At 40.7% G+C, this 16,394-nt stretch overlaps 1 protein-coding gene across 5 annotated transcripts in view; it reads right to left on the minus strand.

Annotated features, from left to right (window-relative positions):
* Window positions 1-2,352: 2,352 nt before the first annotated feature.
* The window catches only part of dlgap4a (discs, large (Drosophila) homolog-associated protein 4a), an 83,921-nt gene continuing 69,879 nt past the window's right edge, over window positions 2,353-16,394 (minus strand). For 3 of the 5 annotated variants that reach the window (XM_061057581.1, XM_061057579.1, XM_061057583.1), the window contains 6 exons: window positions 9,430-9,860; window positions 9,228-9,325; window positions 7,738-8,174; window positions 5,877-5,968; window positions 5,246-5,398; window positions 2,353-4,790 (listed from right to left, as the gene is read on the minus strand). In XM_061057581.1, coding sequence (XP_060913564.1) covers window positions 4,560-4,790; window positions 5,246-5,398; window positions 5,877-5,968; window positions 7,738-8,174; window positions 9,228-9,325; window positions 9,430-9,860 — 1,442 coding nt within the window. In that variant the 3' untranslated portion in view covers window positions 2,353-4,559. The remainder of the gene's footprint in view (window positions 4,791-5,245; window positions 5,399-5,876; window positions 5,969-7,737; window positions 8,175-9,227; window positions 9,326-9,429; window positions 9,861-16,394) is intronic. The other 2 variants (XM_061057584.1, XM_061057580.1) reach the window with 1 other exon arrangement.

Consider the following 16,394-nt stretch of genomic DNA (forward strand, 5'->3'; position numbering starts at 1 on the left):
AAAGGATGTTTTTCAGGTGGCAGCTATCATTTTCTCCTATTGTAAAGAATATTTGGCATCTTTAATAATTGTTTTTATGAAGAATGTCTTTATAATCAAGCACATATACGTTACTGTCACGTGGAAAAAAAGCCCCAGGAGAGTATGCCCCGTATACCCTCCTATCTTTTGACTAGGCCCCTCATATTGACCCTGGTTGGCAGAAGGGTGTGAATCTAAATTGCATTAAAACACATTATGGCATGTAGGCCTAGATGAAGAAGTGTTCAGTACAAAAATCTGTTTTATAAAAACATGTTTGGCTATCAGAACAGCAGCAGAATATATACCTTCCTAACATAAGTATTCAGAAGTATTATTACTGCAAAATGTCCAATACTCGTAATACATTATACTGGATTTTTATTACACTCAAATCCACATTCTGACTGGTTGCACGAGGTATAAGCTTTTATTTTGAAGGAAAATCTTTTTTTTGCCGCTATTTCATTATGCAGCCTGCTGGAGGCGCCATGGTCCGTGGCTGTGACGTATGGAGATGACAGCATCCTATCCATAGATCGCATGTTCATTAAAGGAGAAGGCCACTCAATTTAGAGAGTTCATATTTGCTTGGTAAAATAGTGCCGGACTATTATTATTATTAAGCTATTAGTTAATAGTACATTGTGCGATAGAAAGGTTTCACAGTTAAATGTAAATGTTACCTGCTTCACGTTTAATGCCTCCTTTTAAACACTTATGTGTAACATATAGGCGTACTGATTAAACCACTATTGCCACATTGGCAAAGGGTCGTGGCTAAATAGAACCTAATATATGAAATAAATAAATAAAGCACTGTTCATTTGACAGCAGGTGTTTGCTGATTATTCATTTAAATCTGTTTTTGTGTGTGTTTTTTTCTGTTGATTTGTTTATGTAGCCAAAGGTTTGTGGTCCTCCTCACATTAGGCCTGTGTTAAGTAGTTGTTGAACATTTCATGAAAACCACCGGGATTAAAACTCTGCTGCCGCAACTTTGACATTGCTATATATATATATATATATAGAACCATAATAAAGAGAACTATAGCACTCAGAGACTAGTGGCACAGTGTGCACAGTACGTATGCCAGTATGTATTACAAATTCCTGCTATAACTTGGAAGAACATTTTTAATTTTTCACATGACCACATACTAAAGTGGATGAATGGAAGTTTTTTTCTAACCACTGATTTATTTTAAGTTATAAATCAATGTAAACGACTGAGCAGAAAAAAGAGAATTTTGTGTATTTTGGGGTTCAAAAAGATGGCGTTTCTGGACATTATTATCCGACTCTATATCAAGAAGAACAACTAATAGGGTTGAGGTAAATCCTTTGAAACATGTAAGAAAGCACACAAAAAAAAATGCATTCCACAATTGAGTGGCACTCCCTTTTTAATTCTACAGCTTATTTCAGACTGAAAATATGCCACACAACTCATTGCAATCACAATAATTTATTCTCTTAAAAGAAACTAGCCTCACAGTGTCTAACTATTACACCATAACATTAAACAACCCTTTGCCTGTACGATATGTGCTTATTTTGTTGAGTTATGTTCTTCAGTAGGAGTTATTCTGGAACTACATCGTTTTTGCTCGTCTGCTAGCTGGACCTCAGTGAGGACAGTAGATATGTAGCCAGAGAGAGATGAGGGTACTGAAGTCACAATGGGCGTATGATTCTGGGTTTCTGTCCATCAAGCATACACAATGACCCCATTTTTACTCCAAAACGTATTTCACAAAAACAGGTTCAAGTGTCTCAGGCAATTCTGTGAATTATCAGAGAGAATTGCCTCTTCCACACGGTGGTTGAATAGCACATCTGCATCATCTGCCTCCAGAGTCCTTTGTCCATTTTTTAAAATCTTTTTAGCCCTTTTAAACTCAGGAAGTACTCGTAAACAAACCGTCTGAAGATCCCTGATCAGGTCATGCTCTCCTTAAAGTTCAGCGTGTGGGCAAATAAAGGGATCCAGCTCTCAAATGAAAATGAAAAAAAAAGGAGAAAACTTTTCACCATTTTGTCACAGTTATAAACTCTTATGCACAGTACATACCCTGAATGCCTTACAAAACAAAAACTTTCAGATCATTTGCAAGACCCAGTTAAAGGAGTACTGAAAATTCACTGGCAAGGATCTTTGTATATTTTTATAAGTGAGAAGGCCATGCTTTTAGAGATTACACAGTAACAATAGAAGTCCTAATCTATTTCTTATGATCTATTTGTGAGTAATATTAACTCAGTGGCTAATATTACTTTAGTTTTATGGATGAGTGCGATAAAAAGAGAGCAAGAATGATGACCAGGACATGTAGCAAAGGGATGTTTAATGATTTCTTTGGACAATGAAATGCACATGTCCATTGTTGATGTAATACAAATAAGAGAGAATAAGAAAATCAACAACTTTGTGTTGTGTCAGCATTCCCAGTTCAACTTCATTTCTTGTTTGACGTCAACCAAAGATTCAGAATGGAACAGAAAAAGATGCCTGGAGTGTCACGCAAGGACTGACCAGTAGGGGGAGAGCCAGCTCTTATAAAGAAACAAAACACATGAGTGAACCTAAATTTGTGCATGATTATCAGCTATGCCCAGTGTGGCTCATGTACCCATGGTAAAATGGCTTGTGTTTCCGTTTGAGAAGCACCAGTCCAATCATCAGTGGGTCATGAGTTTAGATGGAGACGGGGCATAATGTATCTGGAGTGAGCTGATGCCTAAACAAACAATGCTGAGAATGCACACAAAACTTAAATACAAATTCACTTTAAATAAAGCTTGTATCAAATGACACTGAAATGTGGATGAAAATTGCCATCTTGGCACAATACGAAATCCCAGCACCATTAATTCTTATAATTACAGAAGCCGAGACGTGTTAGGCCGACCTCATTTCGGATGAAAGACATTAGAAATTTAAATTAAAATATGTACCACAGTTATTCATCCTCAACACACAGAGGTGGGAGTTCAAGCTGCTAGAAGGGGGAGTGAAGAAAACAGCTGATTTTAGCAGTCATATTAAGCCTGGCCTTCACAGCACCTAACCTTGCCAAGAGTTTGTCTTATTTTAGAACATTGAGTAGGTCTGGAATTGAAATATCTTGCAATGTCTCTTACCATTTGGCCAATTTATTTGTCGTTATATAATAAATAATCCCTACATTGTTGTTTTTTGCGGTTTAGTTTTGAGTGTTCAACCTGAGATTTTTTGTCAGTCCATAAAAGAAAACATTCATCCTTATTGGAAATGTTGAATTTCATCATTTAAGACTGGGTACCTACCGGATTGCTTGCACTAAAACGCCTTTATTATTGCTATGCTATGCCATTTCCTTTCCAGAAGCAAGCAAACCCCCACCCGTCCCTAGCACACATAGTCGGGGTTGAATGGGAATGCCGTGTCAAGTGGTGAATGTCTTGGTCCCCTACATCACACTGAGGATGCAGTGAAAGTCAGAATGATCAGGCAAACAAAAAGGGTGGGCAGACTTGATCTGAGGTGAGTGGAAAAGTGCAGTGATCAAGTCGACATGAGCTGTGTTAATGTGTAACATTTCATACATTCCTCTGTAGCTCACTGGCTGGGCAGTCATTATCTCGCATCCCTTCACAAAAAAAAACAAACAAGTGTAAGACTTTAAACAATGGGAAATATTCACAAACACAGACTGTGTAGTGTGCGTTTGTGAGATAAGAGAAGAAGAAGAAGAGAGAGGCGGCGTGAATGATTGCATCAAGTGCTAATATAACATGACAGTACATGTACTGGATCTATAAAAAACTACCTTGGTACTGAACACTGACCTCTTTCTAACAAATAATCTGGTATACAACATTTACAAAATGAACATTGTAATAGTGTGATATTTTAGAATATATATGCTACTGCCTTCCTCTGGTTCTCTGCATTTTTAAAACCTCTGAGTACATTAACATCACCTTAGAACTCTTACACTGTAAAGCGTACACACCACACCCGACGAGTGGCAGCCTAATACAAATAGAGAACAGGAAGACTCTGTGGACAGTGAGTACACCTGCATGTGTGTGTCCTGAGTGTGTGTGTGGATGGTAGCTTAGCTCGTAAACCAGGCAGCCACGACTTGCCGGTAGACTCAGCAGTGAAGGGAGTTTTTTTAAGAGAGTAAACTTCTGGGATACCAAGATTTCGTCAGCTCACAAGGTACAGGGTGTCCTTATTCCAAGATACTTGCACATTTAAGACAGTCCTGATATACTTTAGGAGATAATAATTATTATAATGTCAATAACAATAACAATAGTATTAAACATCTGTCAAGATAATTTCAGTCCCATGGCAGCAGGGTGATGATCTGCATTATTCTGGATTGTTCTTCTGTGCCCTGTGATCGCCTCTTGTCATGAGGGATCAGGCCTCTGTGCATCCGTAATACATCTGTGTGTTTTTTGTCTCAGATTTGTTTGTGTTTGTGTCAATGAATGTCTGAAGTGAGTCAGGATTCTGCTCGATGACCGGTGCTGGTTCGCTCTCAGAGGCGGGTCTGGGCCTCGGGGACGTAGATTTCGATGCTGTCGGCGCTTTCCGTGGCGGAGTTCTGTCGTACTGATGCCGCGCGCTTTGCCGCCATCAGCCGTTTCCTGGCTTCTTGCCGCTGCTTGTCCACAGCCGAGTCCACGCTCCTGTCCTTACCCGCTGACAGCTTGGGCTTGGGCTTAGACGGCTTCTTTGGCACAGATGATGGAAGCTGCTTGTTTTCATCCTGAGGTAATAGAGTCAAGAAGGGAAAGAAACAAGGTACAGAGTGGTATTAGCGAGGAAGATAACCTCCAGCAGCTACACTATGCTATCATTTAGAGGCCATTACGAGTTTGTAAGGTGAATTTGAATTTAAACTCCAACATGCTTCAGGTTAGGACAGAAACTAGAACCCAATTCGTCCTGTTGTCTAAAAATGTGCTGACTTTTTTGAATCCTCCAGAGCAAACGCTGAGATATTCAAAACTTATTTTAATGGACTAACAGGATTAAAAGCAAAAACGTACAAATCACAAAGATCTACAGAGAAATATCAGCAGGATTTCACCTTTGAGAAGCTGACTCCAGCTACTTTTTTTTGGGCATAGATTACTCTTTGGTTAAAGCCCTAAACTACCTATCAAATTAACTGCAGCAAACATCTCAGTGTTTGTTAAACTGTCAGGCACCAGTCATCACCTTCTTCTCTGGTTTCTCAGGAAGCTGCCAGTTGTTGGCTTTCAGCTGGTACAGCTCATCAAACTTCATGCTGATGTCTTCTATCGAGAGCTGCAGCAGATCCCAGAACCCTGCCAGGTCCTGTGCCGTTGGCCGTGGGTTGGCATTAATGTCCTAGTGAGAGAACAATCAGACAGTACAGAGAGGCGAGGGTTGAATCACTCCGGTCAAATCAGAAAGAATTGATCTTATCAATCCATTCGTACATCTCTCATGCAGCCGCCTATTCAGCAAATGAATGAAGTTAAAAAAATCTGATACCAATCAACTTCTTACAGTATATTAAATTCATAGTATGGGGCCTGTCACAGAGGACATTGTCCAGAAGAAACAATGGGATGAGTGAGCAAATTTAACTCTGTAAATGTGACTTCATAAGTCCTCAGGAATATAATGTTTCTGCTTTAAAGGATTATCTCCAGTCTAAATGTAATTTAATGGGAAGTTTTCTATGTCACTGTGTGTAGACAAATTAGGTAAGCAGAAGAAAGATAAGAGAAATAGGGTCAGTAAAGGGACTAAAAGGAAAATGTAGTAAGAGAGGAGCGGCAAGAGGAGGAAAGATAAAGGAAGACGTAGAGGAGCCACTCACCAAGTTCTCATTACAGAGCCCTCTGAACTGCTCAAACTTCTGAGCTATGAGGAGCTGAGCGCTGCCTACTGCACTGCGGATCGTTCCCAACACTACAAAAGAGAAGAATAAGACGAGTCACCAACAGGCCCTTGCCAATAAGTAAATAAATACATAAAACAAAAATGACAAAGAGGCTTCTTCTTCTCTAAGGACCAGACAAGAACCCTTTACTGCTTCAAAGATATAGAAGTGTATTAAGTGTTAGGGGAGCTGCATCAAGACTGTAGAGTTTATTGGTGTTGCCTTATAATGAAATATTCATGTTAACATTTACATATTAACATGCTGGGACGGTAAATGATTTGCTTAGAGGTAACTCAATCTTTGGGAGGGTAACACATTACTCTTATTCAGCTATTTTCGGCTGTCTATTTGCATGTAAATGGAAATTCATAATTCAGTTCCCACAGAGAGCAGGAGGGAGGATAATCGGATGAGGCCTCTACAGCTGGTCTGCTTCCTAGCTCATTCATATTTAAGACACTGCAGAGATAGATCAGCCTAAAAGCCTGAGTGGGATTCTGGGAGATGAGGAAGTGCAATGACTCTGCGGTGGCTGTGTTACAGCTAGAAAACAAAGCTTCCTCCCACTCTGATGAGCAGCGTTAATGTGAGTCAATGGTTGCAATAACTGTGTCCTGCTGTGTCTCATTACTGCAGTCAACATGGATGAGGTCTGACCCAATAACCTGTCTGTGAACCTCACTGACAGAGGCGCAAGCATTCCTCATGTTCCTGACTAGATAGGAAACGTTTAGTTGTTATTTATGATTTCATACTGTGTTTATTCTATTCTTTCATTTTGAGACACTTAAGGACAACGTATCTAAAAGGTGACTAATAAATAATCCTTAATTTCTTAAGAACAGAACATTCGGGTCTTAAGACTTTAAATCTAAATGAAGTCATTTGGAGAAAATGATTTAAGCTTAAGCCACATTTATTCTTGGAATTCAAAGTCTAATATCGACATGAGATCAATCAGGGTGAGATTTATACCCTTCCTTCGACACTTTATTCCAAATGTGTAGAAAAGGATGGGGCAACGTTTCTTCTTGCTTACAGGAGACAGATCAATGGCTTATTTCAAAGTTTTGAAGAACAAACTAGTAAATACATCTGTTTGAATCATGTTTTAGTTTTACGTGGATATAAGGTCACACTGGTCATCCGTACCGTGCCCAAGCACGCGTCAACGTTAAAGTCCAGTTCGTTTGACCAGTGTGACCGCTCTGTATCGTGCTCAGGCACGGTACACTTCCTTGGCTTTGGCACACTTCGGAGAGGTGTGCTTCAGGCACGGTACACTTCATGCACCGGCAGAAGCATGCGGGTAAACAACGCTGACAGCCTTCATTATGGAGAAATCCAGAGTTTCATGTCTGTATCTGACTAACATGACTCAATATAAGACACAAAGTAGCTGTCATATTCTCTGTGTTGTTCTCCGATGTGCGGGCGTCTGCGCGTCTCTTTTATTTTTTTATTTATTTATGGCTGTGTCTGATTAAAATGGCTTAAAATAAGCTGCAAAATCAGTAAAGTAGCTGTCATGCTCTCTGTGTTTTTCTGATGTGAAGACGCGGACTCGACTGTGCGTCTCTCTCTCTCGTCCGCCTGTTTGTAAACTGAGCACGCTTCATGACGTTATGTACAAGAGGTAATCGTGCTTAAGCACGGATAGTCCTGTCCTGGGGGGGGGGGGGGGGGGCAATCGTGCTTGGGTACAGCACGGTACAGATGACCAGTGTGACCGCGCCCTAAGACTGCTGACTTGATGTGTAAATATTTTCAAAGTCACCTCATGCAACTCACTCACCCTCCTCTGACAGATTGTTGTCTTTGGTCTCCTTCTCCATCTGTTGACACCAGCCCTCCATGCGGCCTGTTTCCGCCTGCAGCAGCTTCAGGAACCAGTTCCCGTCTCTGAGGCATGCTGGCGTGCTGGACTGAACAGCATCTCCAGGGGTGCTGCAGTTTCCTGTCTCCAGGCTGGGATCTGGTGGTGGCAGCGAGGAGGGGTCTAAAGCCGGGTCCAGAGTTTCTGGAGGCGAGGTTGATATCCTTGATGAGGCCGTGATGTGTTTAAGGGGCTGCTGTTCCATGGCTTTGTCCTGTCTGCTGGGCGCGCTGGTATTCTCTGTTTTATTGTTGGTGCAGTTGGATTTGTTGTTTTCTGTGGCTGCGGCATCCTGGGGCTCCTGAGGCTCTGTCTCGGTGTTCTGTCTGGAGGCCATGCTGCTGTCCCGGCTGAGACTGCAGACACATGCATAAACATCAGCTTGTGACAGACAGTTTGAAAAAAAAGTCTGACATTGGAGTGACGTGTCAAACATGTCCCACAGTAACAGATTGAGGTCAGTGCATACGACTGACAGGACATTATGGCAGCTGATGATGCAGTATCATCTTTTGCAAAGGAGCACAAACAGTCACGGAACACACAGTATAGAAGACGGTATGCAGCGGGAAATTAGCAACAAATCAGGTATACAACATAAAGGCCGGTGGACTGCTGGCTTCAGAGATAATGAGCAGGAAAGAAGTTAGTGGGCTGTCAAACAAATGTGATTAAGGGAAATTACATTGCACTAAAAAGTTTAAATGACAATTTTCTCTCCATGTTCAGCTCTCTACAGTCAAAACAAGATTAAAAGGACATCAATCAGTGCCCTGGGCTGCTGTGCTGCTGCCAGACTGAGTGCTGATGACCTTAGAAAAACTCTGCTGCACAGACTTCAGATATACCCGCCAAATGGGTGATTAAAAGATTGACATTGAGAATGTTTGAAGTAATGGAGGAAAGCATTGTTTGTAGCACAAATTTGACTACTCCTTGGGGTGTGGGAACTGTACATTGATATATTTATACATTTAAGAGCGACATGTATCCATTAACCTTGTTTATTTTGGCTGCTCTTTACCTATAGCCCTGCTTTCAGTGTGAAAGCTCAATGTATCAAAAACATCGGTCCCCTAAGGGTGCACATTTGTTATACAGAAAGGTACTTTGTTTGTTAATACATTTTAGCTGTTCAGTAAAGCACCAGAGGGCACACATGTACAAAATCGGCTTCACTGTATGAAGAAGAGAATATAAAAAATCCACTGATGATGTCAAGTCACCAGCAGGAAATGTCTTGACAGGATGACAACACCATATCTTTGGGTTGATATCATTTCTTCTGTTTAATATAAAGTACATCCTGTCTGCACATGAACCTTTTGAACACTGTGACAGATATAAATAACCACGTCAATTATGGCTACTTTTCACTTACATACAGTAAAATGTTAGAGTATACTTACGGCCTGCCGTTTTCCACCTGAACACCGATTGACTGAAATTTGAGGGGTGCGGTCAGGGGTAGTGGTTCTTCTCTTAAGACTGGCAAAATGCAGTCCACCTGAAGTGTAATTGACGACAGAAAAGTCAGTCAAACAGAACTACGAGATTGTGCAAGTACATTTACATGGGAAAACTAACTAAATAAAAGTAGGCAGCTCTTACCTGAATTCCGATGGAGGACAGTTTCCTCTTAGTTGCAGTCGGGGGCTGCTCAAGGGTGACACCGATGCTCAGGGTGTCATTTTGGGACTGGGTAGATGTTGAAGTAGTGCTAGTGGTGACAGTGGTGCTGGGATGGAGGTCACGAGGGGCTGGAACAGGAGGTACAGAGGCTGCAGCGGGCGTGTGGGTCACAACAGGGACCGGGACTGGTGGAGGATGGGTCCCCTTAGCCAGACTGCCCGTGCGGATGCTACAGAGACTGTCAGAGGAGTTGCTGCGTCCTGATTGGCTGTTAGCCTCGCTGCCACGGTCCTGCTGGTCAAGGTATGTGTCTTGGGCTGACTCTGTGCTGCTCTGCAATGTCACTGAAATGAGGGGCTTAGATGTGGTGCGGGGTGGGACTGGAGGTGGAGCTCTCCTATTGCTGACTTCTGATGGAAGAAGGAGAGAAGGCAAAAAGAAGAGCTTAGACACCTGCTCATTGTCACTTTGAATGTCAAAAGAAAAACAAGAGCAAAAGTCAAATCCAACGTTGCTAGGAGAAATATTATCTGGTGCCCATCAGTGCTAAAACATGAAACCATAAACAGTGACATCCTACCTGGAAAACAAACCCGCACTTTGCCCTTATTGCTACCTCCATCAGTCTGTTTGTAAAGCTACGTCTGTGTTTTCCATAAACCTGCTGTTGGTTGTGTTCCTTTGACGTCAGTATGTCTCTGAGGATCTTCCTCAACATGCCACACCTTCACAGTCCTTTAGCTCTGGGGACTGTGTCACACAAGGCGACTATGCCGTGAAGGAACGACTGAACCACAGGAAATACAACATCCCTTTTGCTTCGCTTGTTTCCAGAACTATGAAACATTCAAAAACCTGAATTATCTCAATGTTTTGAATTTCTTGTTCTAACTACTTTATTAAATGTTTCAGTGGCCGTAGAGAAGTACCTACCAGCCTTGCATGTAAATTGCAAAACAGAGCAACAATTTGACTGCCAAAATGAAATTTGACACAGGGCTTCTTGAACGATAATTCTAATTATTGACTTTTAGTGAGAAGCCTTAAGTGGATGTTGCCTGCAGAGGTAGAAAGGGACTGAAGATGCTGACAATCTGTTATTAATTTCTTCTTAAGAACTAAACAGGAATGAAACTTATTTTTCTTCCCCCCTTTTTTGAAATGCCAAATCTCTTCACAGATGAAAAAGTAACTGATATGGTCTAATTTAAAGCTGTTCTGATGTTTTTTTTAACATACCTATACTCCAACAAGTTTATCCTCACTCATTTAAGAGCAGAGTCATCAATGCCCACATAAGGCAGACTACTAATGTTGAGTTTCATATTTTGACTTTGACACACATTTGAACCTTTAGTTCCCAAACTCCTTCAAGAGGAACTGAAATGAGGCCTGAAAGCAGATCACCAGTAGGCCAACACAGTCTGAGTCAGGCACAAAGAACAGGGCTGGTGCCCCTTTCTCTGTCATCAGTCTTGACTACAGGGTTGTGTTGGATAATACAGAGCTAACCACAGAACTACAACATGAGAAACCAGGAAAAACCACAGGCTTTCTTCAGGAGTGGAGGGGGATTTTGTGTAGATGCTGTTTAAACATCTGGCCAACAGTTACCATGTAACGGAGACAGTACAGAACAAACAACAGACAAATACATCTAACTACAACATCATTCACAGGCATAATAATACATTAAATAGGTCAAAAAAATTAAATTTCCAAGATAGTCAATCGAAGCTGTAGTATTTATTCTCTCTGGTAGTGGTTTAATCTAAATACCACCCAAACACCCTGTAATTGGGAGGGTGCTGCACTTCCGTCATCGGCCAGTGACTCACAGCAAAGCCCTCATTAAATCCCACCAACGTACACAAACATGGCTGTGGAATTCACTCTAAGTCTCTACTGCAGTCTTCAGTGACAATCGTCCAACCAACAACAGAACATTCATTCCCACACAAAGAAACACTTCTTGTAGTACTCATAGCTGAGATGCATGGCATTCCCAAAGTGAATTATTGAATCCGGGCGGCTACACCTCGAGTCACAAACACAAGCCTCGCCCTGTTTGTTGTGTCTGCACTGCATTCTCTTACTCACACACAGAACTATAAGAGTTGATTATGAACTTTGCTATAGTGTAATAAACCATCTACTCTTTGTATAATACATTTTAACCACATGTGTGCAAGTCCTTTTAAGCTTATTAAGATAATTAGGCACCAGAAAATAGGTTAAATGTTGTTTACGAGCATCCAGTTACAAAGAAGTGGGCTAAATGTGGATTAGTCACACTTTAGTGCAACATATAGCGTCAGCTGGCTCCACATTGCCTACCTATAGTAGGGGCACAGTGCCAACAGGTGATTAAGAGAAGGCTAAGCAGCCAAGATCCTGGATTTCTGGGGCAGGGCATGCGAATAGCCTTCAGCTGAACTCTTGACTTTACTGATTCAGATGCATCATTCATCACAAGTTTATGTATCTTTTTTGTGAAGAATACTTTGTGCAAAGTGAATACTAAATGGGTTAGAAGAGGCTATGATGGTAAAAGGGATTTAAAAGGTTGTCGTTTTCACTGTGCTTTGAAATTATTTATTATAGATGGTATAGTACCATTTGTGATAGTTTTATGTAAAACTTAGGTATTGAACTTGGGAATTACACCTGACAGTGGATATTAAATACCACAGTGTTCATAAAACAGGCATTATTCAATGTTAAATCCATGATTGTCTCATCTGATTCATTTCGGCTTTGTTGAAATCTTAGGTTTGTTGGTTTAATACCAAAGAGCTTCCCTTTTATAATGTGTAAAATTTTACAAATGTATTGTTTGCACATCTGGCCTGCGGCTGATACTGATGAATTCTTACCCCTAAAATCAGAAGGTAAAATATCAGTTTAGCTAAAGAAAAGATTGTTCAGACATCCCATTGTTTTACATGTCATGTTGACAAGCTATGTGATACGCAGCTGTCTATAAATCCTTTCTTCGCGAAGCCCCAACGAAAACAATTTGGATCAATTACAACGCTGTCAACACTCCTCTGATCACCTAAATTGCATCACTTATGAAAGCCATGCAGTCTCTAAATCAGGATATGCTCTGGCTCCATCAGCAGGTCTGTCTGAGAGCTATCCGATGACCACTAATGGGCTCTCCAGCTAAACTTTGAGTGTGCGTGTTTCATTGCTGTTACAGTAAGCAGTGCACTGTTAAAAAAAATCAGCAGCAGCTTCTGTCAAATTTTGGGTGAGCCTGTTAAATTGTCTAGTTTGGGATTTGAGAAATCTTGATCACTGCTGAGCTCCTTGAGTGTTTTGACTCACATTTGAGGGTGTTAATTAGGCTTCAGGGTGAACTTCTCTGTGAAGGGAGTGTAGTTCAACATTACTCCTGACTGAAGCTCCAAGCTCAAACAGAACCAAAATACAAAAACACCACACCTTATAAACAGGATTGTATTTTATTGCAGCTTATGAGCTTTTGCAAAACTCTGGATACAAGCCAACTATCATGAAAAGAGGTAGTGGCAGAAGCTCTGTCAGAGATTAGCAGGCTTATTGGAAGGAAGCATGGCATGCTGACAGGCTGTGAGATTCCTAGACTGAAAGACCACACGGGGACACGCGGCTAAGCATAACTTCTAGCTAACAGATTAACTACATAGGTGGCAACATCGAACTAAATACCATTTAAATCTGGTAAGAGATGTCCTACCTATAAACCTGATGACTATGTTTGTGCAAAAACAACTGAAATGACTTATATACATATAAGGAATTTTCCATTGGAAGTATAATGCAATCAATGGCCTCTCAAAGGCCAGTTCCTATGTTGAAGCCAGTTGACAAAAGCAAATGTTATGCTGTTAACATAAGGTTATGACACATGCCTGTTATGTTCATTTGAATCACGTTTCACCTTAATAGCTGTCACAATTTGGGTTCTTATTCCACTGACACTGTGTATCACTTTGCTGGATTTTGTTAGGTTGACACACAGAGTTTCAAGAATCCGGCATGAAATCTGTGCCGTTTTCCCAAAATAGCTTCATGAATATAAGGAAACAGGCTCAAAGGGAAACAGGGTGCACAGACTTCATGAAAAGAGAGTGCTACCTAGAGACAAAGAAAGACAGGCAGGCTGCCATTTTTCAGAAAAAAACCCACATACTGGCTTAAGAATGACAACACCCAAAACAAAAAAAGTCACAGTTTAGATTTAATTAACATTTAGCCCATTTAATATTTTGTAAGTCACTGATATAAGTTTTTCCCTCGAAAGTAGACGTCATCTAAAATGATCCACAAAGAAAAGACCAGCTTGCCTTGAGAAGAGCCATTGCAACTGAGACAAAGTCCCAATGATTTAGTCCACCCTTTATACTGCTGGAGAGTTGGTTTGAGCATTCTTATCTGCTGTAAAGGGGAATATCCTTACGGCCTCCTGTGGTTCTCCAACTGACCTGGCGGACTGGAGCAACAGTTTGGGTAACAGCCTAATCAGATGATGTAAAGACACGTGGTAAGTGCCTCATAGGTCAACCCTTTAGGATGTGAAACTAAGTAATTACTGCAACTCAACAACTTTTACCAAAAGTTGATACTATTTTGTACCACATTGGAATCGTCTTTCTATCTCCACCAATATTTCCACCAACAAGCTCTGTCCATATCAAATAGGCAAATAAATATTGCTAAAAAAAACTGATAGGATTTTGCTATTAAACACATTTCAAAACACACAGCAAACTCTTAAAAGTGGAATATTCTGAAAAACAAATAGTGTATCAAAATGTAATAAACTCACAACAGTAAGTGTACAGTCTCAGTAGCCAGCAAGTCGCCACAACCTTTATGGGTTGGACTAAAGTAGTCCACTGACAGTGCATGGCATTATCATGAATGCATAGACCCTTCAGTATACTTTGTAACCATATTAACAGCTCCACACAGATCATTAGGCCAATGTCTGTCTGCTGTTGACCGTACTTTGAAACTACAGTTGCTTCGCCCATTCAGCAAAGAGATTACCTCATCATTGAGGGCGAGAGGAAGAGCGTGTAATACAGTGAAAGATGACTCACTGTCTACCCATGGTGATATAGACACACCATGTGTTGTGTAATATGGTGCTGGATACAACGAACACACCTTTTAATTATAATGAAGCCTGCAAACCCAGTGTTTCCATTGACACATGGTTGCCCTGATGAGCAGTCTTTTTGGTAACTTGAAAAACACAACTTCAATCACAAAACAAGATTAAAAAAGTACCTTACAGTTCTTGTTAAAATGCAGTCTGTGAGCATACATTATTTTGGTTACTGCGATTGTTATTGTTGGACATAGATATAACATTCCTTTTAGATGCACGTCCTCTTCTCCTCAGGTGGTCAATTTAAAGCCAAGTTAAGTGTACTTACTACTGGGCTGCAAAGCATTACACAAGGAAGGAAGCGGATAAATAATTGATTGTGTTCTCAGGTCTCTTAACACATGGCTGTTTGCCACTGAGTAAAAATGGCAAATGAAATTGTGGCCCAAAAGACGATGGGCAGTATCAGCGAAATGTTCATCAGAACTACTCCAGCCACTCCAAGTTAAACCAAAACAACATTATTAGTATAATCTAGCATTAATCACAAAACGTACTGAACTGCAATAAAAATGTATAACCTAAGAGACTGCCCTGTACGGCCATCATTCACAATTAGCAGCAGGGAAGACAAGGAATGACATTTTTTGTCTTTTTTAATTGGCTGATTAATAAAGCCGATCATGATTAATACCGTCATCTCTATATTTGAGCTCGCATTAGAATAGAATAGAATTACTTTATTGATCCCAAACTGGGAAATTGTGGCGTTACAGCAGCAGGTTATTCAACACACAATATGAGTTTAAAAAAACCCACAATGTTAGCAAATCTAAACATAATATAATATTAAATACAAAGTAAATAAGTACTAAAAATATCAAAACTAAGAATGTTAATATATACAACCAGGATTTAACTAAGCCAGGGGTGGGCAACTGGTGGCCCGGGGGCCACATGCGGCCCCCATCAACCCTCAATGTGAAGAAAATGTGACAAAATCTGCCATGAAATCATAAAAACCAGAAATACATCCATAATAATATTTGATCACTGGCATATGTTGAGTTAAATTTGAGACATAGTTGATTTTTTATTTATTTATAATTGATTTGATTCATCCCTGAACTAAGCATTACTAGTCTTAAATAGGAAGATTAAACATGGAAGATTAAATGTAAATGTGCAAAAACAGAGTCGTAAATGGTAGTAAATTAAATATGGAAGATTAAATGTAAATGTGCTGTCACATGTTGACTCGGGCATGACAGAGGAGTACCTGTTAACCTGCCTTAACTTTATTTGAATGTTAATCCTAATGATCCACGTTGAGGTAAATAATCAATGTGACTTCACAAAGACATGGACTCCTGTTTTCCCTCAATGAAACGACTCCATTTCAGACTATTTGGCGTTTAATATGGTTATTATTACACATTAAATTAGGCAATGTGAGCGTTCTGATGTGACAGACGTGGCCGGGTTGGTCAAGACGAACTCGCCGGTAACCGAGCGGTCGACTCCACACTCGGCTTTTTCCGCCTAAGCTACTGTTAGCTCGTTGCTAGTAAGGGCTCATTACGGCGTGAGATCACACCGGGAATTTAACGTCGAGAAACGTTAGCCGGAGGCAGTAAAAAAAAAAAGAGATAAGAGGGAGCCAACAAACACACGCTGCTACCTGTCGCTTTTCACCTCCGTATCACCACAGCAACCACAAATACTGCCTTCAGCCTCGCCTGCTCCGCATCAGGGGGTTCATCCCTTTCTTCCACGTTAGCCTGCGCGCTAGCTTACCTAACACACCATTAGCTCTCGTTAGCTTGCCTACTGCCGGTGT

The sequence above is a fragment of the Labrus mixtus genome, chromosome 15, assembly GCF_963584025.1.
Source record: "Labrus mixtus chromosome 15, fLabMix1.1, whole genome shotgun sequence".
NCBI classification, from domain to species: Eukaryota; Metazoa; Chordata; class Actinopteri; order Labriformes; family Labridae; genus Labrus; species Labrus mixtus.